Genomic DNA, 23,621 nt, shown 5'->3' with positions numbered 1-23,621 from the left:
CAAGCAATACAGTATTTTTTAAACAATAGTAGAGTTAAATAAAACTACTCAGCAGGTTGGGCAAACATTTAACCCAACCACTAGGTTAAAACAATCCAATCGCTGGGTTTGTCCATTTTCAACCCAACATTTAACACAGCATTTTTAGAGTGTATATTTGAACAACCTTGCAAATGAAATTATTTTAGCACTGTGATCAACATTTCTCTCAGTGCACTATGAGATTTACATTCTCTACAAAGGATACATGCAATAGAGTTAAGGTGGTAACACTTTATTTTGGTATTCTGTTGACTATAACTAACTCACATTATAGTATCAGTAGAGTATTAGTAGACTGACTGCTTAACATCTGCTTACACTTGATTTTGATGCTTCCCCAACAGACATTCTACTGACTAGAAGTAACTACATGTCAACTTATTCTACTAACCAATAACCTCTTATTCTACTAACCCTACTCCTAACAGTCTACTAATACTCAACTAATACTCTAATGATAGTTAGTTGCAATGTTACTTATAGTCAACAGAATGTCTAAAGGTGACCATCAAAATAAAGTGTAACAGGTAAGTTTTATCATTTATAAATATTCATTTTGTAAGCCTTAAAATGCTACATTGTGAAGTCATCATACTCACACGACATCATGGAGCTCCAGGCGTGTGTCAGGGGAAGGGTTGATAAGAATATAGGAAAGTCTGTTGCCCTGGTCCGTCATCCCATCTGACATAAGAAGAGCAGGACACAAGACTATAAATCACAAAGTCCAAACATAAGATACCAAATATGAACATACAGAAACAAACTAATGAACTTAATGTGATGCATATTTGTCAGTCATACGCACATGAAACAGGTATGTATTCTATAATAGTACAAATAAACTGAATGCGCTTTAAATACACAATAACCAGCCTTATATTTATCATCAATAAATCTAATTCAATATCATACATTTTAACTAAGTGAATATTGCATGTTCCATATTTCAACCATGTTCATATTTTGTAACTGAATACATTTAATTGTTTTCACAATTAACAGAATGATGCTGATTCTAGAAAATTTGAATAAATGCATTTGAAAATGATTATTTAAATCTAAAATATGTAAACAGTAAATAATAAACCAAAAATAAACCATATATATATATATATATATATATATATATATATATATATATTGCTGACAATTATGCATCACATTAAATGTATTAGTTTATGCTAAAACTCTGTATTCCAAATGGATTGAAATTTAATATCCAATTCAAGTGCATTAATCTTAATTTTAGGCCTAAATATTTTTTGAGCGTAAAATGACCCGAAAGAAGCATCTAGTGCATTGGTGCATCAAGAGGACATTGATATTATCGTTAATATAAAACATAATTTTATATATTATGTAATATAATAATTGTTGTATTTTATTACACTTTACTGTTATACGCTACTATTTAAAAGGTCTGTATTTTTTTTTTTGTTGTTGTTTTTGAAAGATCTCTCTTGCTTTCATTTGATTAAAAATACAGAAATTCATAAATCATTTTAATAAGCAGTTCCCTTTCGTGGGAACTATCGACGCTACGTCAATGATGTGATGGGTTCCCATCACGTCATTCACGAAGCGTCTCGTTCCCTTACTCAGGGAACAAGGGTTACATCAGTAACCCGAGACGATTTCCTGCTTAAGAAACATTTCTTATTATTATCAATGTTGAAAACAGTTGTGCTGCTGAAATTTTTTATGTAAACCATTTTTTTTAGGAAACGCTGATGAATAGAAAGTTCAAAATCTACTCAGCTTTAATGGCTGTTTGGTTGAAATGATGGTTCCAGAAAGATAGTATATGCAATATTATATTTTTAGCTACATCACCCAGTGTGATGAAGAAGCGGTGTGCACACTCACTAAATCCAGATGGCGAGAGCCCCAAGTGCTTCATGCGTGTGCGGACCAAAGCGTTGAGCTCCTGCCTCTCGGAGCGCCGGAACAGGTTGAGTCTCTGCTGGCTGATGCGCTCCGCGGCGCTTCCAACTCCCTTGGCTCCGCTGGAGTTCCGTCCACCTTTACGACTCAATCGACGTGCCCACTGCATGCTCTTCCTCCTCAGGAGCGGGTGGTCCATAGCCTGTGATGAGGAGGAGGACGAGGGGGGCGGTTCAGATGATGTTGAGTTACGGTGAAGACCGGAGCGGCAGAGCAGAGGCTCACGGGGCTCACGCGTATCCTCGTAATCCTCCACCGTGATGGACACCTGAGACTGAGACAAGCCACAGAATGGACTCAATCCTCCACAGAAACACTGTAACAAGAACAATGACAGAAAGAGCCACATGCAGGTACTCAAAAGTTTGGAATTGTTTAATGGATTTGAAAGAAGTACCTTTTGCTCACCACTTATATATTGTGATATATTATTAGAATTTAAAATAAGTGTTTTTGCTGCTTAATATTTATTTTTTATTTTTTTGGGGATTCTTTGATAAAAAGAAAGCTCAATGAACAGCATTTATTTGTAATAAAAATCTTTTGTAACATTATAAATGTTGCTGAATAAAAGTATTAATTTCTTTTTTCCCCCATTTTACTTAGCCCAAACATTTGAATGGTAGTGTATCACGTTTTCCACAAAATTATAAAGTACACAACTGTTTTCAGCATTGATAATAATGAAAAACATTTCTTGAGCAACAAATCAGCATATTAGAATGTTTTCTGAAGGATCATGTGACAATGAATATTATGCTAAAAATTCAGCTTTCATCACAGGAATAAATTACACATTTTAAACTATATATATTTCCGATCAAATTTGAATTTGGCTGGTAATGTACCTCTGAGACAGGCAGTTTATGTGCTTCAGTGCGGTAGATGCCGATGGGAATGTCTCCTGTCGATGAGCACAGCTTCTGGTAGAGGCGGCCGTAAGTGCGAATCCACAAATCCTCCTCTGTGATTTTCATCTACAAGGTATATCAGGGTAATATCAACATAAATGTCCTAAATTTCATTATAACCACCATCATTATTGGCATAATTGTCTAGATATATGCAATAGTCTCATTATGGATTAAGGGATGGGCCGCTGACACTCACAGCACACAGGAAGCCAGATCCAGGCATGGAGTCCAGACCTAGCAGCAGTCTGGTGATGGAGATCATGTAGTCCTTCACAAAGGACTAAAACACACACACACACACACACACACACACACACACACACACACACACACACACACACACACAAGATTAAATCAGACATAATGACTCTGCAAATATGTGTTTCAAATATATGTGCAGATATGAAGATTAAAGGCCCAAGAACAGAACCCTGGGGAACACCGCGTGAGACACGGGCAGTAGTGGACTTGTAGAGATATAATGCTGACAGTCAGACAGGTAGGAAGTAAACCAGAATAGGGCAGTTTCAGAGATACCAAGAGCAGAGAGTCGTGAATAGAGAATACTGTGAGAGATCGTGTCAAATGCAGAGGAAAGGTCTAATAGAATTAAAATGCATTTTACCAAAATACACTCTAAAAAATAACAACAACAACAAAAAAGTTTGCATCAATTTTTTAGAGTTATGACAACTTTGAGTGAATTTATTGTATGTTCAACCAACAAGCTACACTGAGTTAGAGGAACGTAATAATTTGTTACATAAACACAAATTTTACTCAAAAAAATTAAGTCGCTTTAACTACGAGAGTTGTAGCCCTGGAACCAATTAATCTTATCTATTTCAGTTCAAATCAACAGCTATCATGGCACATGCTAACATAACTTATTTAACATGTATAATTAACGAACAAGTAAGATATTACTTGTCACTGGTACAATTTTCAGGTTACTACAACCTAATATTTTAAAAACACTAATTAACACAGAAATTTGAGTTTAAATTACAGACAATATTAAGTTAATGTAATGATCTAAATTATCATGTCAACAGACCTTAAAAAAAATGTTTGCAACTCAAAAGGTTTAATTAAAACAATAAATTATAATTTTTTAACTTGCAACCATGTCAAAAAAGTTTTTTATTTTAAGGCAACAAAGCTCAAATCTGACCCAAAAATTACACATACATATATGGCTCTGTTGAAAATGAATTACTTCGGCCTGATGTTTGTCTTAAAGGTGCCCTAGAACCCTTTTTCACAAGATGTAATATAAGTCTAAGGTGTCCCCTGAATGTGTCTGTTAAGTTTCAGCTCAAAATTCCCCATAGATTTTTAATCATTAAATTTTTTAAGTGCCTATTTTGGGGCATAATTAAATATGCACCGATTCAGCGTGCGTCCCCTAAGCTTGCAACTCTATAATACATTGCGTAAACAAAGTTCACACAGCTAATATAACCTTCGAAATGCATCTTTACAAAGTGTTCGTCATGCAGCATATCAGATCATGTAAGTATAGTATTTATTTGGATGTTTACATTTGATTCTGAATGAGTTTGATAGTAAGTTAATGGGGCTAACGCTAACATTACACACTGTTGGAGATATTTATAAAGAATAAAGTTGTGTTTATGAATTATACAGACTGCAAGTGTTTAAAAATGAAAATAGCGACGGCTCTTGTCTCCGTGAATACAGCAAGAAACTATGGTAACTTTAACCACATTTAACAGTACATTAGCAACATGCTAATGAAACATTTAGGAAGACAAATATCATATTATTATGGATCATGTCAGTTATTATTGCTCCATCTGCCATTTTTCGCTATTGTCCTTGCTTGCTTGGACATGGGCTGGCATATGCAAAAGTTGGAGGCATACATATTAATGATCCCGACTGTTGCATCACAGTCGGTGTTATGTTGAGATTCGCCTGTTTTTCAGAGGTCTTTTGCACAAATCAAATTTACATAAGAAGGAGGAAACAATGGTGTTTGAGACTCACTGTATGTCATTTCCATGTACAGAACTCTAATTATTTAACTATGCCAAAGTAAATTCAATTTTCAATTCTAGGGCACCTTTAAATAGTGAAAAGGCAGCTTAACTCATTATACGACTGTAATTTGACAAGGAATAGAGAGAAATGCATTTGTATATGAATTGTAGCAGTGTACAACATATCATATCATGAATCAAACTCACCCAGTATGATGACAATTTCTGTCATGGTTTTCCACACATAATGAATGCCCCTTTATGGTTTAAACTATTTATTATCATAATGAAAGACAGAAAAATACAGCAGTTCAGTCATGGGAGGATCACTTTATGGTTACCTGATACAGCAGAGTGTCTAACATACTGACACTAAACACCTTCCCAGCTGCAAACGGTAATCTGAACATGAACACCAGGTTAGAGCCTCTCTCTCTCTCTTTCTACAGCACAAATGGAGATAAGAGTTAGAGATCAGGTTATTTTGGACTGTTTAGAAAATATAAATGCAATTTATATTGTATTGCATTTATGTCTCACCTTTTCCAGTTTAGAAAGAGCTAGAGAATAGTGGTCTTTCACTTTGAACTGCATGAAACGCATGTTGGCTGGGTGGGTGAGTTCAGTTATGATACTGAGAGCTGGAAAAAGCCTTTGAGAAATAGTGAGGAGAGAGTGTCAAGTTCCCCAATGGATCAAGCAGAAAGACACACATGTGGAAGGACCTACCTGAAGAGTGTCTGAACATTAACTATGGTCTTGGCATCAGCCATGTAATCCTCCTCAGCAATCATGGAGCTCTCTTTGTCCACCACAACCATGGTGTCAGCAAACGTTACGCCACAACGCAGAAGACTATCCAAACTACACACATAGCGTTCAGGGACAAGATCAGTAAAATGACACAAACAGATAGACTTTAGCTGTACAGAATTGAAAGAAACCAAAGAACCCAAACAGATGAACAGGTATTTTAATCACACTTTATATTAGGTGGCCTTAACTACTTTGTACTTAACCGTTTGATACAATTTACTTATTATAAAGATACATGTTGGTGCTTTGTAATTACATTTAAAGTACTTGCACTTAATTAACAGTAGAAGTTACACTGTTATCTTTACCCCTATCTGTAACCATTAACCCAAAACAGTAACCCCTAATCCTCACCCTAATTCCAAAACCTAAACATAACTCAAACTCATTAGCAATAAATGTGGGAATTTTCCAGAATAACATAAGTAAATAAATAGTAAATACATAGTGTTGTAGGTATTTGATGCAACACACAGCAGTGGTGTTTCTCAATGTATTTGAATTAATAGGTTGAGTGAATGATTCAATGACTCACTCATAAAGACTGAATATCGCTCTCGCTGTACTTTCATGTTATACACCGATTGATCTACACAGCGCCGCTTCAAGTCGAACACACCAAGTCACTTGTTTGTTCCTGAATGAATCAGTGGGTTTGAATGAAATGGTTGAGTGAATTATTCAGTAACTCAATCTTAAAGGGTTAGTTCACCCAAATATAAAAATTATGTCATTAATTACTCACCCTAATAAAGCTTTGAAGCTTCATGAAGAAATGTTTTGAAATCGCCCATCACTAGATATTGTTGAATAAATATTTTGTTATTTTTGGCACACAAAAAGTATTCTCGTTGCTTTATAATATTAAGGTCGAACCACTGTAGTCACATTAACTGTTTTAAATATGTTTTTAGTAGCTTTGAAAAATTGAAAAAGGGAGTGTTATTGCTAGTGATGCAGGCCTTACTGAGCCATCAGATTTTATCAAAAATATCTTAATTTGTGTTCCGAAGATGAACGAAGGTCTTACGGGTGTGGAACGACATGAGGGTGAGTAATAAATGACTGAATTTTTGGATGAACTAACCCTTTAAGAAAAAGTCACTTGTTTGTTCCTAAATGAATCATTGTATTTGAATGAATCATTTGAGTGAATGATTCAATGACTCACTCATAAAGACAGTCACTTGTTGTTCCTGAATGAATTGATTGAATCGGTTGAATGATTGAATGACTCACTCATGAAGACAGTCACTTGTTTGATTCAGAAGGAAGAAGTGTGCTTGAACAAATCGGTTGAATGACTTATTTAATGATTCACACATGAATACAGTCATTATGTTTCTGAATGAAACTTTGTGTTTGAACGAATTGGCTGAATTAATGTTTTAATGACCTACTAATGAAGGCTACCACTTGTTTATTTCCTGAATGAGTCAGTTTATTTGAATGAATTGGCAAATTAATGCTTTAGTGACGCATGAAGGCACTTGTCACCACCTACTGATGAGTAACTGATGTAACCTACAGAAAGTGTTACTAAAAATATACCCTTCACTAATGCACAGCCACAGACTGACATTCTGTCAGCACTCATATTCAATAACCATAATTAAACGTTGCACAATACATATGTGAATATGAGGTAAAGCTTCTCTTACTTGTCGATGGAGCCCACTGTGTAATAGACCATAGGAAACCAGCAGATGGCCTCCAAGAAGTCTGCCTCAGGTCTAGCAAAAAGCACAGAGAGAGATGTTGAGAATCTGAGGTGGTGCAACAAAACATGGAAACTGAATTACAAATGTCTCTGATGTCACTTTCCAAGTATTTTACAAAACTGACCCAATGTCTATAAAAATAACACAGCTTCGCCCTGCTCCAGGGCATCTAAATAATGAAATCCAGCCTGCAGCTGCTCTCCAGTGTACATCCAATCAGGAAAAAACAAGATGACTCAGAGTTTTATTACATTTGATTGAATTATATGACAATGAATCTCCCCACATTAGTTTTCTGTTACAGGAGAAACAATGATTATGTTATAATAAATACAGCAAGGTGATCAGTGCTGTGAAAAACAAGGGATGGATGGTATCTAAAGGCTTGAGTATTTCTTAGTGTTACTGTTTTTAAGACACTCACACATTCTCCAGTAGCAAAACAATGGGGTTGAGCTCCTTCCTGGGCCGGTAATACGCCCGCAGCGGAACTATGAAGTTATAGAGGCCGTTTCCAGCACTTTCTGCGGACACGATGATCAGTTTGTTTTTAAAGCCGTACGAACGAGCATCCTCATAGGGCATATGATGACAAGCCTGAGAAAGCAATCTGCTGTTAGGATCTTGTGCTGAGAGGGGTGTAGATAATATGTGTCTGTGAACTGTGTGATATAAATGATTTGGAGAAAGCCAGACACTCGCCTTATCCAGGCGCAGACAGCAAAATGGCATTTTCTCTTGCAGAAGGTGGCAGAGGGCGGGAGAGCTGCCGATGTATGGAGAGTTTAGTGGGTAGCCTTTAACCCATCTGTGTGGGAAATCAAGTGCACAAACAGCTCATACAAACATCAACTCTACCATTCGAACGTTTGGGGTCATAACATTATTGAAAAAAAAAAAACTCTTTTTGCCAAATCGTACTTATTTTATGAGTTGCCAAATTCATATGAAAAACCTACCCCTAACCCCGCCCCTGAACCTACCCGTCACTGGTATTTAGACAAATCATGTGAATTCGTACAAGTGAGGTCATACGAATTCGTACGAATTAGCCACCTCGTAAAATACATATGAACTGGTTGCGAGATGTTGAGTGTTGAATACTCACTCGCAGTGTGCTCCCCACCACGGGCCTTTCTGCTCTTCCCCCTCTTCCTCCTTCCCCTCCTCTCCTCCCTCATCCTCTGATTGGTCCCCCAGCAGGTCAAACGTGGGGCTGTGCACCCTGTCCACCACCTCCAGGACAGGGGCTATGCTGTGCCTCCTCTCCTCCGCTGAGCCACCCATGGCGGGTAGCGCTAGAGTGTTACAGCCACCCCCTTCTGTCCTGGACCCGGTCCTATTTACAGTCCCACTGCCCAGAGCCGCTGGGCCCGTGCCCTCTGGACTGCTGTCACTCGAGTCCTGAAGGTCTATGGCTACCGTGCCTGTTACAGGAAAAAAGAGATTCACGAGTTAGAGGTTAAAGACTACATGAAATCTAAACCGACTGAATTTGCTTTATTAATGCACATTTCTAGTCTTACTGTTCATGATTCATCAGTTCAATTATTCTGAATAATAAAAAAATGTTGGTCTTGGTAATATTTCATGAAAATGTAATTACTTGCTCAGGAGGATGGAGTTTTGGAAAGCTGAAAAAATGGTGGAAATTAGCAGATCGGCTTCAAGTGTGTAGTTGAAAAAATGGTGGAAATTAGCAGATCGGCTCCAATCTCTTAAAGCACCTTTAATCAAACCACTGAAGGCCAAGATGACAGATGATTCATGAGTTCCAGTGCTTTTCACTAGATGGTGATATTGTACTAAAATGAGACATTTTGTTAGCTGAAAAACCTATGAAACTGTAGTCAATTGTTTGTCAATAATCAAAGCATGTTTCTCTTTTACTGTCTATATGAAGGCCTACATCCATCTCACATCCACAGTAAAATATTAAAAGTTAATGAATTTACTGAACTGTGAGCAGCACAGAATACATGACATTATACTAATACATAATGGCTTTATTTAGACAGACATACTATAATTTATATCTTCAGAACGTTTTCATACAATGAAATTTATTGCCTGATCAATATTATTAATCATGATAACCAAGATCACACTCATTTAAGATATATAACTACTATACTATTGCACAGTAACATAATGTAATAAACTAATAATAATAATAATAATAAGAAGAAGAAGAAGAAGAAGAAGAAGAAGAAGAAGAAGAAGAAGAAGAAGAAAACATTAAAGTACTAAGACTTAAGTGGATAAAATAAAAATATTTTAAACTTTGGAACTTTGGATTTTAATTATTTATAGTTCAGATTCAATTTGAATAAATTAATTATTAAAGTCATGATGAAACTGAAGTTGTGAAAGATCTTTTTGTCCATATTGTGACGTTCATGTAGGTGAAACGGATTATGGAAAAAAAGAAAAAAAAGTAGGATTGGGACTTAATTTTATGCATTGGTTGTTGATTGGATGGAGGCAGATCTGAATACAAAAAGAGGCGGAGTTTAAACGGGCTAAATGATTGGAGAAGTCCTGCATAGGTCACCACAGAGAAGTCTGGAAGATCCAGTTACGACATTTTGATGAAATATTACGAGGTCAAAATAAATCCAAAAAATTAAACACATGCATGGATGAATCATTCACAATAAGATCTATAACATGCATTTAGAAAATAGATTGGGTGAATTTCTATTTCCATACACATGTCTGTGTAATAATATATATATATATATATATATATATATATATATATATTATTTTTCAAAGATTTGAGTTAACAAACTAACCCATGCTGGCTATAATGCTGTGCACTGGTAGGCGAGTGAGCCCATGGTAGATTGTCTGCGGGACCCCTCTGGATTCGCCCCTCACTGGCTCTCTGTGGCCCCTGACAAAGGCTGAGTTCTCCTCTTTGGAGATGTTGATGTAGAAACAGGTGTCGGAGGCACCCATGATGTGGCAGGGTCCAGGGTTCAAGAGGATGTTGGCTGTGTCCATCCTGCGCACCCCGATCAGACACACCCCGTATCTGCCAGAATGGTTAACAGTGTTATTGTGAGCGCATACTGGAATTAAAACAAACTGATTCACTGGAGCTTAACCCAGAGGCTTACTTCTTATGTGCGTGAAAGGAGGCAAAGGTGAAACTCTTTCCCTGATATTCTCCAAAAAATTTGCTCTCTTCCAGCCGGATGTGATGCACCTCATTGGCCGCGCAGCGCCTGTAGGTGAGCTGCCATTGGTCGACGGAGCCAGCACCACCTTCCCTGTGACAGATAGACATTGATGATCTTTTCAGAATGGTTTTACATCTTATTCCTAACAATTTAAAAGATAGTTCACTCAAAAATGAAAATTTTGTCATTTACTCATCTTCATGTTGACTTTCATAAGACTTTTATTCATCTTTGAAACACAAAAGAGGACATTTTAATAAAACCTGAGAGCTTTTTGTTCCTCCAATTTGACACTTCAAAAAGATCATAAAGAGATTGTGGAAGTAATCATTTGGTTTAAATTGAGTGGTTTAAAATTTAACCCTACTTTAACCCTATAGTACTGTAAGTACCTGCATTTAATTAATATAATGCAGTACTTATTTGTGTAGTTATATTGATGTTCTCTCATGTACTTTTTGTCCAATTTGGAGCTTGACGGCATAAATCACTGCCCAGTTTAGTTGTATGGAAAGAGCAGTAAGGATGTGCTTCAAAATTTCTTTCATTGTGCGCCACAAAATAAAGGAAATAAAGGAAATCACCCATGAGTGTGTGAATAAAGATGACAAAATTTAATATATTTAAGTGAACTCATCCTTTGACATGTCCTTTAAATGTTTTTCACAGCTTGCAGTTCAGCTTGGGAAAACACTATCTTACAGATGGGCAGAGAAAATAAAAACTGCTTGATGTGTTTTTGACATCCCTGCGAATGGGAAGATGTAGGGGAGGTGAGAACCAGAGGGAGTGGAGGAGTGCTAAGATGGAGGAGGTGAAGAAACAAGGATGCATGACACAGAGATAAATTCACAGTTTATGGGATCTTTGCCGCTGTGTGTATCGATGTGTATGCGTCAATATTTTACAGTCGGCGGGTCTGACCTGTTGAGTGGCTGGAAGGCACCGGCTCGCTGCTTGAAGGCCTCTGAAGATGCTGTTCTGATAATAAAAAATGCAACAGTTAAACACAAGCTGATGGTTCAGTGAATGAGAACGCTGTACATTCACTCTTCATCTCACGGATGCAGAGAGATCTGTGAAGCAGCACAAGCACATGATCTACAGTTGTGTTCTATTTCAGGCATCATCTTTGTGTAAATATATTCAAAAGAGCAAATTCACATCCATTCTACATTATAAATGCCACCAATGTCTTTTAACAGAGAATCAAACAGAGACATTTTTATTGACGTATTACCCTCAAAAATACATATTATTGCAGATTAAAATGCAAACAAATGTGGCTGGTCACTTTCAATGTTAGTCAAAAGATCTCTTCCTGTCTAAAGGTGTGATCACATTAGCGAACTGTCAGCAAAATTTTGCAGGCATAAATACTGTAGTGTAGTGAAGTTAATTTTTTTTTGATGTTTGTAAACAGTGATGTGTTTTGTGGTGGAGTCTTCCTGGTGGCAGTTAAGTGACAGTTTGTAGCCACAGAATAAAAAAAAAAATTAAAAAGATAATTACAATTAAGTTTATATCTCTGTCACATTATGGACCGTGGTTATTTTGATGTTCTGTTTTGTTTCCCTTAGTTCCTGTTTCCCTGCTCAGTTTCGGTTTCCTTGGTTTCTGATTTACTCCCTGTTCAGTTCAGTCCTCTGTCTGTTATTGTCTGTATGTAATGCAATATTTCCTTGTGTTCTTCTAACAATTTCCTGGATCAAAATATTCCTAGTGAAAAGGAATTACCAGCACTGCCTCTCCTCCTCCGTGAGTGGAGGACTTTGGCGGAGTACCTGGGGTGGGTGTTGCTGCACAGCGGTTCCCGTATCACCATTTGCGAGGCAGAGAAGAAGCCTGAGTCCACGTCTACCACTGACCACACACTACAGCCTTCCACCTGGGTCTTCCCGGAGTCGAGGTGTGCTGCCCAGTCCATCCCAGAGCCAGGAGCAGACCACTGCCTTATCGAACTGTGGTCCGTGGATCCAGTTCCCTTCTGAGTCCCCAGCCTCGATTCGACATCTTTCCAGCTGGTCCCGTATGGCTGTCTGGATGCTCCAGTCCTGTCTGGAGACCTTCCTTCCTGCCCGACTTCCTGGTCCCATCTCCTTTGCTGGTTCCGTCTAGTCCCCTGGATCAGCCGGCTCCACTGATGTCATCCAGCTCCTTGACTTTGCCCCCACCGCTAACTCCTTCGGCTTCGCCTCAGGCTTTCTGATCACCAGCTCAGCACGATCATCCAGATTCCCCAGCTACACCTTGGTCCTCCAGGCCCATGACTCCACATCGGCCTGTCAGGCCGTTGGCTCCACCCGGCTCTGCACTCCCTGTGGCTCTACCATGGTCCTTCAGCCCTAGGACTCCTCCGTCCCTCTCGCTCAGCCTCAGTCGGTTGTCGCTCTGCCTCCGCCATGGACTTCCGGGTCTCTGGCTGCACCTTGACCCTCCACCCCTTCAGCTCCACTGGGCTTCTCTTTCCCTCGGCTTCCCCGTGAGCCTCACTCCCACTGTCGTTGCCCTGGTCTGCCGAGCCCCTGTCTCCGACTCAGTCCCACAAGCTGGTGCCTCCACCTTGGGCTTCCGGGCCATGGATGTTGCCCTGGTGTATCGGCCTCTCAGCTCAGCCTGGGTCTCCATCACTTTCGGCTCAGCCTCAGTCAGTCAGTCCCCAAATTCCACCCAGACCTTCAACCAAAGCTACACCCTGGCTCCTCCCGCAGTCTGCTCTGCCGTGATATCTCTCTCTACTGGCTCCTCCTGACCTCTATCCTGGCTCCGTGCCCTCCTCCAAAGCCCCCTTCCCTCTACTGTTGGATTATTAGTTACAGCTCAAAGATGCACCTTCTAGGAGGGGGGACTACTATCACAGTTATGTACTCTTATTTTGGTGTTCTGTGTTGTTTCCCTGTTATTTTGATGTACCTGAATCCTATAAAAACTGCTGTATCCTTCTTTGCTGGTGAGATTCTCTGAATGTTATGAGAACTCTCCCGGCTGCGATTAAAGCATTCAAGGGCACCTGCTGGAGTCTGTCTGGGTTTTGCTGTGCAGCGAGTTAGAGAACACTAGAGACCTTTTTCCCAAGTGATAGTGTTCAAAAGGGACAGATGTCATTCGACTCAAAGTGAGACTCTTAGGCAGGGTTCTGATGCGGTCAGGTAAGTATAATTCTTAGGCATTTTATGTGGTCAGAGTAGCTACACTTAGGCGTCAACAACCGCGGTCAGAGTGGGAGTCACCTGAGGATAATATTGCAGGTGTTGGGGATACTTGGTTTAACTGAAGTCAGGTGGGTACGGGAAAGTCTTCTACAAAACCAAGCAGCTTTCTGTTGTTCAATGCAGCAAATTCTCATGACCAACTTGAAAATGAGTGAAATCTGTGTGGGAAAATCTTTAACTCTCACGCACAACTCAAATCGCACAGATTTATATTTAAATTACTGGATTTTGCAAGCAAAATTTCACTGAGCAACGATAACTGTGACCATACCTTTATTTCACAAGCTACAATCTGACTAGATTTAATGCTGTAGTCAAAAGTCTGGCTACTAGAAGTAAGTATGAGAGGGACGATTTATACTCACTGTCCTCTAGAGGAGTGAATCAATAAAGTGATCAGGGTGGAAGTGGCAGGACACACACAGTTGAGGGCCAACATGGCGTACTTAAACTCTTCCTCACAAACCACATGGTCTGCAAAATAAACACACAGGAGAAATATTAATTATTAGATTTTTGTGTCAAGGAATGCATTTTCATTATGAAGGAATGTTCAATATAATCTAAGCTATATTGACATTGTATTGATTACCAGAGAAAATAATTTAATTCTTCCCTCCGAACTCCATTTGTATAAACAAGTAAAAATTGTGTAATGCACGATCAGTGTCTATGGGGCAAAATTTTCTAGATTCTGTTTTTTTAAAAGCATTTTTTAAAGTCAATCATAAAGATCATAATCAAAACCACTATACACTATCATTCAAAATTTTTGGGCCAGTAAGATTTTTCTGAAAGAAATCTCTTATGCTCATCAAGGCTGCATTTATTTGATAAAAACAGTAATATTGTGAAAAAACAAATATAACAATTTAAAATGTTTTCTATTGTAATTTATTCATACTTATGATCAAAGCTGAATTTTGCATAAAACATTTGCAAATAAAGCAGTATTTCCATCTCGTGTTGAAGAGAGCCAAATCGTCACTTCCTGGGAAATTGGCACAAAATATCAGTAATAAAAATGGAAGTTGCTGCAATTGGGAAAGCCACTGAGGCTCTTTTTTAATACATCATAAATGACTTGCATCACAGAGTGCGCAGACGAAATGCTGTTATGTTATCTTGTGTTCGGATGCTGGTGTTTGGGAATGCAATCATGTGAGACACTTCTGGGAGGGAATTAAACCAAATCATTCTCATTTTTCAGAATGATCAAACTACCATCTGAGATACGGATGCAATTGGTCTGCTGGTTAGTCCAGTTATCCAATCACAGCCACTGTTGAGGCAAAGTCACGTGAGATTGTTGTAGCACATCGAGAAATTTATTCGGTAAATGTGTTTCCATTGTAGTTTATGTTCATGTCTTCTTATTGGAAAAAAAAGAACATCCACCTCAATTGAGCAAATTAGTTTTTTTTGAATATATGCACATCTTGGCATTTCCATCCAGCATTTTTATTTTATTTTAAATGCAATATCCCAAAATGCGCAAAAAAATAGGTGGATAGAAACATGGCTAATTTTGAAAACAGTATTTTTGTGAAAACTATGATACAATTTTAAAAAAAAAAAAATTCCTAGCTTGAATAAAAGTATTCTTTCAACCAAAAAAAAGGACCCCAATTTTTTTATTTTTTTTTTAATGATAATATATAAATTTCCTTGACTTTACCAAGCCTGCAAATCAAATCAAACTGTTTTAGTATCTGACCATGGGAACCCTGCTAATATAATGTACAGAAAGGCAATCCTGCCATAACATTAATTGAAACTCTCATTCCTTCTGATTAGTATTGCTAACCCATTTGCACATCTCAATTCCCTGCCATTGATTTCAAAGACACATATCGCAGGGGTCAGAGCCTCAGGATGCCATTAACAGAGTGTGAAATAAGGCGACGTCTGAGATCTCATGCTCCTTTAACTCCCCTGCTCAAAACAGCTGCCCCCTTAAACACCATCAACACAGATGAGTGAGCACACATCAGGTTAAGACCTCCACTGCCATTTAAATGCCAGCTAAAGTACCAGAAAAAAAAAAAAAACCACAGAAAAACAGCTTAGAAAAAAAATGAGGGCAAAAGAGGATGTTTTTGAATACTTAAGTGTATATATAGTAGTGTTGGAAAAAAAAAATAAATGATGCATTCATCCGGAGGAAAAATAGCAGGCATGGCACTAATGACTGTCTCGCGGATGGAGCACAATTTTCATGTGGCTTGTTAGCTGTGAGTGAAAACACATTTACTAATTTTGCTAATTAGGAAAATGAGTCAATAAAATCACATTAGCATTGGGGAAAACATTGACTCCAGTCGTGCATTTTGGCTACTTTTATACCATTTAATTCAATTCAATGCAGGCTTGGACTGAAGACAAAATATAATAGGGGGAAAAAAACTCTCAAAGCAAACAAACAAAAAAGACAAAGGACTTGTTGCTCCTCTGAGGATTGTCTCTTTTGCACTCTCTCTGTCCTTTTTCCTTTGGTCTATTTTTGGTTGTTTTGGAGTTTTTTTTCTTTCTTTCTTTTTGTTCATCAGAGGACATAGACATCACCTCTAGGCTAGGTAGCTTATTAAAAAACCTGTGTTCCTCACAGCAGGCTTCTGATCGGAAATAAACGATAGGAGTGCAGACAGTTTCCCCATCCTGTTGTTTTCTGCTTCTCTTTGTTTTGTCTAATTGAGAGGGAAGTGGCAGAGTCATTATTGCTTTATTAGGGTGGATGAGTTAACCGTGTATGGTCGGGATTTATTATGTACAATGTTATGTTTTCTCTCAGAATGGATTTGAGAAATTACAAACCACGTTTAGTGTTGCACAAACAATGTGGAATGTGTGCTGCAGTTTTTGATAGGAATAGTCTTTTATACAACAGGCCAGAAAAACCCGCACACAACCATAGCTGGATTGTAATGACATCTATTCAAACATGCTACTTGCCCAAGGATAGAAGAATGCTCCAGTTGTTTGAATAACCAGAGTCAATTCAGAGAAATGCGTAGGCAAAGGCACGAAGAAGAATTGAAGGTAACATTGTGAAATGAGGAGAATCAGGTGTAGGACTGATTGTTCTCTGTGGAACAGTTTAGCAAAATTTCAGCTTTGAAGCTAAAATTAAAGTGTTATTTGACCAAACTAGGCTTTTGTTTTTTTTTTTAGTTTTTGTAGTGTCTTTTTTATGGTTTTACATGCATTGCTTAATGTCTATTTAATGTTTAATTATTGTTTTGTGTTTTTATTATGTTTTTGCCTAACATAAAACAAAGTGATTTTCAATTAATTTTGTTTTTTACTTTTGCTAGACATTGTTTTATTTTTTGTATTCACTGATCTTTATAGTATTTTCTATAAATAAATATTTTGTTTTGTTAAAGTGTTATTATTCACATTATATTGTTTTGCTAGACAAGTTTTGTCTATTTGTTGTTTATTTTCTGTTTTGTGTTTTTATCTTCTGCTGCTGTCAACATTTTTGTTATTGTTTTCTAATGTTATTTACATAATATTGTTTTAATAAACAATGCTTTGTCTATTTCTAAGTATTTACTGTTTGTTATTGTCATTTCTAAAATAGATATATGATTAAAGATTTTTTTTATATTTTGCTCATGAGGGTTAAATGATATATGAATATATATATATATATATATTATATGAATTGTACATATTGCAAACAGTTCTACTAAGTGCAATATATACAACTCATTTTTATTTATGCCCCCCATTTAACCCCCATGTGCAAATTCTACTTATTTGTTCTGCTGTGATTCTAATTATTAGTGTTAAAAGGGTAAAAACATTTTTTAAATCGGTACTACTTGACTGAAGAAAAAAGGCTGTTGTCTTCTCTTTTGTCAAATAGGTAGGAAAACTTCAACACCCATAATCCACTGTGCATGTTGCCATCCAAGGCCACTCCTACCAGACTTCTATGGATACGCTTATGAGATACTGCCTTGCTTGAGTAGAAAATACTCCTTAGCAAACTTTTAGTCATAATGGAGTCGACTTGTATTATTCCTGTGTGCGTTTAGCGGAAGCGAGTTACTTTTGGTTTCCAGTGAAGGATCCAGTGTATTGTTGTAGGCAGCGGCTAAAGGCTGCAAAGAATCGCAAATATGGAGGGAACAAACACAGTGACGGAAAATCTGAAAAACCTGTGTTTGTAGTCAACATTTCAAACTGAATGAGCACAAACAAAGTGTTTTAGGAATGTCAAAAGGTCTTACGGGTGTGGAACGACATAAGGGTGAGTAATTAATGACAGAATTTTCATTTTTGGGTGAACTAACCCTTTAATTCTAGTCATAGTAAAATACATCTACGACTGTGAACATATTAACTTGTGTGAGGACATTGCAGTGAATAATAACCCGGGCATGCGCGTCCATTAAAGGATTAGTCCACTTTCAAATAAAATTTTCCTGATAATTTACTCACCCCCATGTCATCCAAGATGTTCATGTCTTTCTTTCGTCAGTCGAAAAGAAATTAAGGTTTTTGATGAAAACATTCCAGGATTATTCTCCATATAGTGGACTTCAATGGGCACCAAATGGTTGAAGGTCAAAATTACAGTTTCAGTGCAGCTTCAAAGGGCTTTAAACGATACCAGACGAGGAATAAGTGTCTTATCTAGAGAAACGATCGGTCATTTTCGAAAAAAATACAACTGTATATACTTCATATATACAAATGATCGTCTTACACGTGCTTCCGCACTTCTGTATTCTTCAAAAAGCTCGCGCTGTATGTCCTACGCGTTCCCTATTCTACTTACGGAAAAAACAGAACTGGTGCTGCGTTCGTTCCGTAAGTAGAATAGGGAAGGAGTAGGACATACGGCGTAAGCTTTTTGAAAAATACAGAAAGCGGAAGCACGTGTAAGACGATCATTTGTATATATAAAGCATATACAGATGTATTTTTTTTCAAAAATGACCAATCGTTTCTCTAGATAAGACCCTTATTCCTCGTCTGGTATCATTTAAAGCCCTTTGAAGCTGCACTGAAACTGTAATTTTGACCTTCAACCGTTTGGAGGCCATTGAAGTCCACTATAAGGAGAAAAATCCTGGAATGTTTTCATCAAACACCTTCATTTATTTTCGACTGATGAAAGAAAGACATGAACATCTTGGATGACATGGGGTTGAGTACATTATCAGGAAAATTTTATTTGAAAGTGGACTAATCCTTTAACAAGCACCATCTAGCATCCCTCAGCTGCTTTAAGTAATAGACTTGGCTGCTTACACCTGGAGCTGCATTTCTGTCACATCTAAACTCCAAAGATGATGAAGACGAAGGCAGGTTAAGAGTTTCAAAATAGTGAAAAAGTAAATAACTCGAGAACGAGTGAATATCAAACACCAACGATACCAGACAGAAAGGAAATGAGGAACTTAATTACTCAGCGATAACAAACTCAATAATGATCAGCTGTGATAATTAAATGAACATGGTAACAGATGACTGGTGGGAAAACTAGAACAAAAGAAACAGGAAACAGATGATAAACAAACTAAAGCCCATGACAGTGAAACTAACTGAACATAATCGAGACAATTTGTGTGTTATCCGGAAGACGTTTGCTGACAAATAAACATGAATTTCTCGGTCCAGATAACAGAGAAAGAGTGAACACTGTTCATTTACATATACTAACGACGCTGTAGCAATACAAAGCGGGGTGAAAATTGGCAAATTTACACTTTAATCAGTAATTAATAAGGCTCGTACTTTTTTGTTTGGTCTGTTATTATTTAAACAATATCTTTTTCTTTCCATCATTGTAACTTCATAAATAAATAACTAAATAGGGCTTGTTCTTTGAATCATTCTCCATGTCAGGCTGGAGTACTGCAGGCAGCACTTGAAGATGCACATTCACTCATAAAGATCAAACGGTGAATTAAAGACCTCGGTTCCTCCTCATACAGGCCCTTTCTGTTCGACCACTTCATCTCCTCCTCCACTAACTTCCTCATTTGCAGCAACCTCAGAAAGCACACACTGACCTCGACTGAAGCGGGGACGCAGCACAGCAGGCAAGAGCACTGCGATAATTGTGTTTCTAGATTCCTTTTTTCTCTAAAGCTGGTTTTGTCCCCGTTGGAGGAGCGCAGCAGTGAGAGATTGTGCTCATTCTGTGAACCCCAGCTAGACGGTATCAACAGTGCTACTTCTCTGCCATTAGCATTAATTAAAGCCGCATACTGGTTAAGTTTATGAATGACCTGGCTGTTGATATACAGTAGATACGCATAACTCTGTGCAGAACTGGAAGCGGCCGGTTGCTATTTCCAAACATGCCCACAGAGAGGAAAAGAAAATCAATTAACGCAGCAAAAGTCAAACAAAACAAACAGCGGTCCAGAAGTCCCAGAATAACCGTGCGAGAATAAAACTCTCTTTTTTCCTCAGACAAACCACTCTGTGAGCTTCTGTTATATTGATGTGAACATTAAGGTGCGATTAAGCTATTTGTAGAGCTGAAGTCAAGTCGAAGTCATACTCATTTACGCCACCCACTCAGCCACTTAGTGCCTATGTTCCAAGCAGTGTCACAACATGTCTGCCACGCATAGAAAAACTGCATATTGATGCGTTCTGCACGATTGTCAAGAAGCAAGCGCTCGGTAAACCACCAAGACGCCATGCCGCCCACAGGGGACAACCACCTCTGACTGATATGAAACATATATCGCAAGTGTCATTTTAACCATAACACTTACTTAAAAGAAGCACATTCTTATTCATAATCCAACATGTTGCAGATAAAACAAACATATGGCAAATGCATCATCACTTTTCTGGGAAAGTACATATGCCTGATGTTTTCATGGCATCCTGTCTGCTGTCACATCTGCCAAAACGCCTTCATATTTTCATTTTCATAATAATATTAACTTGACACTCCAAATTTTGATTTGTAGCCTATGTCAATTCTCATATTTTGTGTTAAAAAAAAATCTATAAGTGTTAATATATTTATTAGATGACACTTGCTATTCACTTTATTTCTCTTTTATACGTACCCTTGAGAAAATGAAATGTGCTATAATGTTATGAATGTGCACTTGTAGTGTACTTCAAGTGCATATTTTTATTTTTTATACTGGACTTGCAGATGTACGGAGCCCCACACATGACATGCAAGAAAAAAATTAAATCATGCACAACGATTTACTAATTCGTTCCCCTCGATTTACTAAATTGTGCACACAACTTACTAATATGTTCCCTCTATTTACTAAATTGTGCGCACGAATTACCGAGGGAACGAAACATTGTGCGCACGATAAACCGAGGGAACGAAATAGTAAATCGTGCACACATTTTAGTAAATCGAGGGAACAAATAAGTAAATCAGGCGCATGATTTAGCCTACTATTTTTTTCCTGCATGTCATGTCCGTGGCTCCATACAGATGATATAATATTAATAAAATAAAACACCACTTAAGTGCACTTAAAGGTACAGTGTGTAAACTTTAGAGGCATCTAGCGGTGAGGTTGCGAACTGCAACCAACGGTGCTCACCCCTCCCTTTCGAAGCACATAGAGAAGCTATGGTGGCCGACACAAGACAAAGATGTCGTTGTCTGCAACAGCAGAGACTAACCAGTCAAGCAATGAGGTTTCTTATTACAAAGAACGGTCTCTGCTTCTAATAAACCAGACGACTACTGCGACTACTATTACTACTTCTTCGTGCGTATTCAACGTAGTGACGATGCAAGCTGCCTCTAAAAACACAAACGATTTACAAGAACAACAACATAGTGATGAAATGCACTCTATAGAGCAGTTTGTCCGTTTAGGGCTACTGCAGAAACATGCCGGAGCAAAATGGCGACTTAACATGTAAGGGGACCTGTGGAGCATTAGATTAAAATTGGCTCATTCTAAGGTAATAAAAACATAACGGTTCATTATGTAAGGTCTTTATACACCACTGAAAACATAGTTATATATATTATATTGCATTTCTGTCAATAGATCCTATAAAAAGTGCATCTTGTAATAATGTAAATTTACAAGTTTTACTTTGAAGTACATTTAAATATTGTTTTAACAATTGTTTTGTGTGTTTTAAATAAGTGCACTTATTTTGATGTTTACTAACATACTAAAGCACTTGATTATAATTTAACTGTAGTGTGTTATTTGATATTACATTTAAAGTTAACATATTTTACATGAACTAAAGTGCAAGTTTATCATTACAAATGTGTAATTACAAATATATTTAAATAAATGACATACAAGTTTCAAAAGAAATGACATTAAAATATATTTTAGTTTATCATAAATGGTTGTCAGTACACTCAGCAGTACAGTTCAGCCGTATTTCAAAGACAATAGAAGTAATTAAGAAATTATATTTAAAGATGTAAACAACAACAAAAAAAAACATTTTCATTTAATTGCAATTAACATGTAATTAAGTCTCCATAAACATGACATTCAGTTTGCACTTAACTATATTATCTTAAAATATAGATAATTTGAGAGCTTTCTGCTATTTTAACGATGTCTTTACTACCTTTCTGGCCCTTGAAAGTGGTAATAACGTTGCAGTGTATCGGAGGTCAGAAAGCTGTTGGATTTCATCAAAAATACCTTAATTTGTGTTCCGAAGATGAACGAAGGTCTTATGGGTGTGGAATGAAATGAGGGTGAGTAATTAATGACAGAAATTTCATTTTTGTGTGAACTAACCCTTTAAATCTATAACTTCACTGTAACAAGGACACCTTAAAATAAAGTGTAACCAAAATGTAATTTCTGTAATAAGTACTTTTCAGTGTGCTAAAGTGCACTTCTTTTTCACAAGGGTGAACCGACAGATAAAAGTTTAAAGACACATCCAAAACAATGAACATTATTGAAACATTCGTATAGAATCAATATGTCATTGAAAAATAAAGATGTATTGTTTTGAAGAAGAAAACCACTGAATCATACACAGGTCATCTTGACCCACTTTAGGCATCAGTGTAGGTTTTCTGGGCCAAGAATTTTAGTGTTACGTCACTGACTGACATGGCAGCAAAGAAGCCAGTCACAATTCTTCAGTTTCAGATACAGGAATTAGTGAACACCAGACTCATTTCTCATTTGATGGCAGCACTCTATAGTGAGTAGCAGCTCTTTGTTCGACTGACAGATTGCGTGATACTGTGTAATCTGTGCTTGATCTCTGGGTAAAGCTCACTGACTCCACAGCTGCTTCAACCACTGACTCATCATGTCTGTTCCTCCTCCGCTTTCTCACTGACCCTAAAACAAGCGCCGTCACCACAAGCTGGGCAGACCATCATGTTCTCAGCATCTCAACCACAGGTGATGTGTCTGTAAGGGTCATTTCGAAAGTGAATCTTAACGTGAGAGAAAAGAGCAACATGACTTCTTCGCATTTTTCATTTGCAGCTCACTGGAGCAGCGGAGGCAGCTGCGATCAGGATCTTTAATCACTGCCTCACCTCACATCCTACTGCAGCGTGAAATTCTCCATCATTTCCCAGTAATCACTCTAAAATAACCCTCACACACACAAACACACACCACACCACAGCAATCCTACAAACTTGAAATGTGCAATATGCCACAAAATTTCTGCAATTTTTGTATGCATCCCATGGGGCTGAAAAACTACTGAAACAGCATCTTTCTAAACAAGAATCTACTCCCAAACAGTGGATGTATTGACTACACTATGAACTCGAATAAGTTGGCAAAACTAAAAAAAAAAAATT

At 37.6% G+C, this 23,621-nt stretch overlaps 1 protein-coding gene across 1 annotated transcript in view; it reads right to left on the bottom strand.

Moving 5' to 3' along the window:
• The window catches only part of LOC125250441 (potassium channel subfamily T member 2), a 96,393-nt gene that overhangs the window by 2,302 nt on the left and 70,470 nt on the right, over positions 1-23,621 (bottom strand). Inside the window, exons 15-29 of the mRNA XM_048163018.1 lie at positions 14,212-14,320; positions 11,559-11,615; positions 10,572-10,724; positions 10,245-10,486; positions 8,555-8,873; positions 8,149-8,254; positions 7,871-8,043; positions 7,387-7,458; positions 5,639-5,773; positions 5,450-5,561; positions 5,251-5,352; positions 3,100-3,183; positions 2,838-2,966; positions 1,912-2,305; positions 642-753 (exon numbers count right to left, since the gene is read on the bottom strand). Coding sequence (XP_048018975.1) covers positions 642-753; positions 1,912-2,305; positions 2,838-2,966; positions 3,100-3,183; positions 5,251-5,352; positions 5,450-5,561; positions 5,639-5,773; positions 7,387-7,458; positions 7,871-8,043; positions 8,149-8,254; positions 8,555-8,873; positions 10,245-10,486; positions 10,572-10,724; positions 11,559-11,615; positions 14,212-14,320 — 2,299 coding nt within the window. The remainder of the gene's footprint in view (positions 1-641; positions 754-1,911; positions 2,306-2,837; positions 2,967-3,099; positions 3,184-5,250; positions 5,353-5,449; positions 5,562-5,638; positions 5,774-7,386; positions 7,459-7,870; positions 8,044-8,148; positions 8,255-8,554; positions 8,874-10,244; positions 10,487-10,571; positions 10,725-11,558; positions 11,616-14,211; positions 14,321-23,621) is intronic.

The sequence above is a fragment of the Megalobrama amblycephala genome, linkage group LG1, assembly GCF_018812025.1.
Source record: "Megalobrama amblycephala isolate DHTTF-2021 linkage group LG1, ASM1881202v1, whole genome shotgun sequence".
In the NCBI taxonomy this organism is placed as follows: domain Eukaryota; kingdom Metazoa; phylum Chordata; class Actinopteri; order Cypriniformes; family Xenocyprididae; genus Megalobrama; species Megalobrama amblycephala.
Note: the sequence above shows the minus strand (reverse complement) of the source record. Positions and strands in the feature narration are given on the sequence as shown.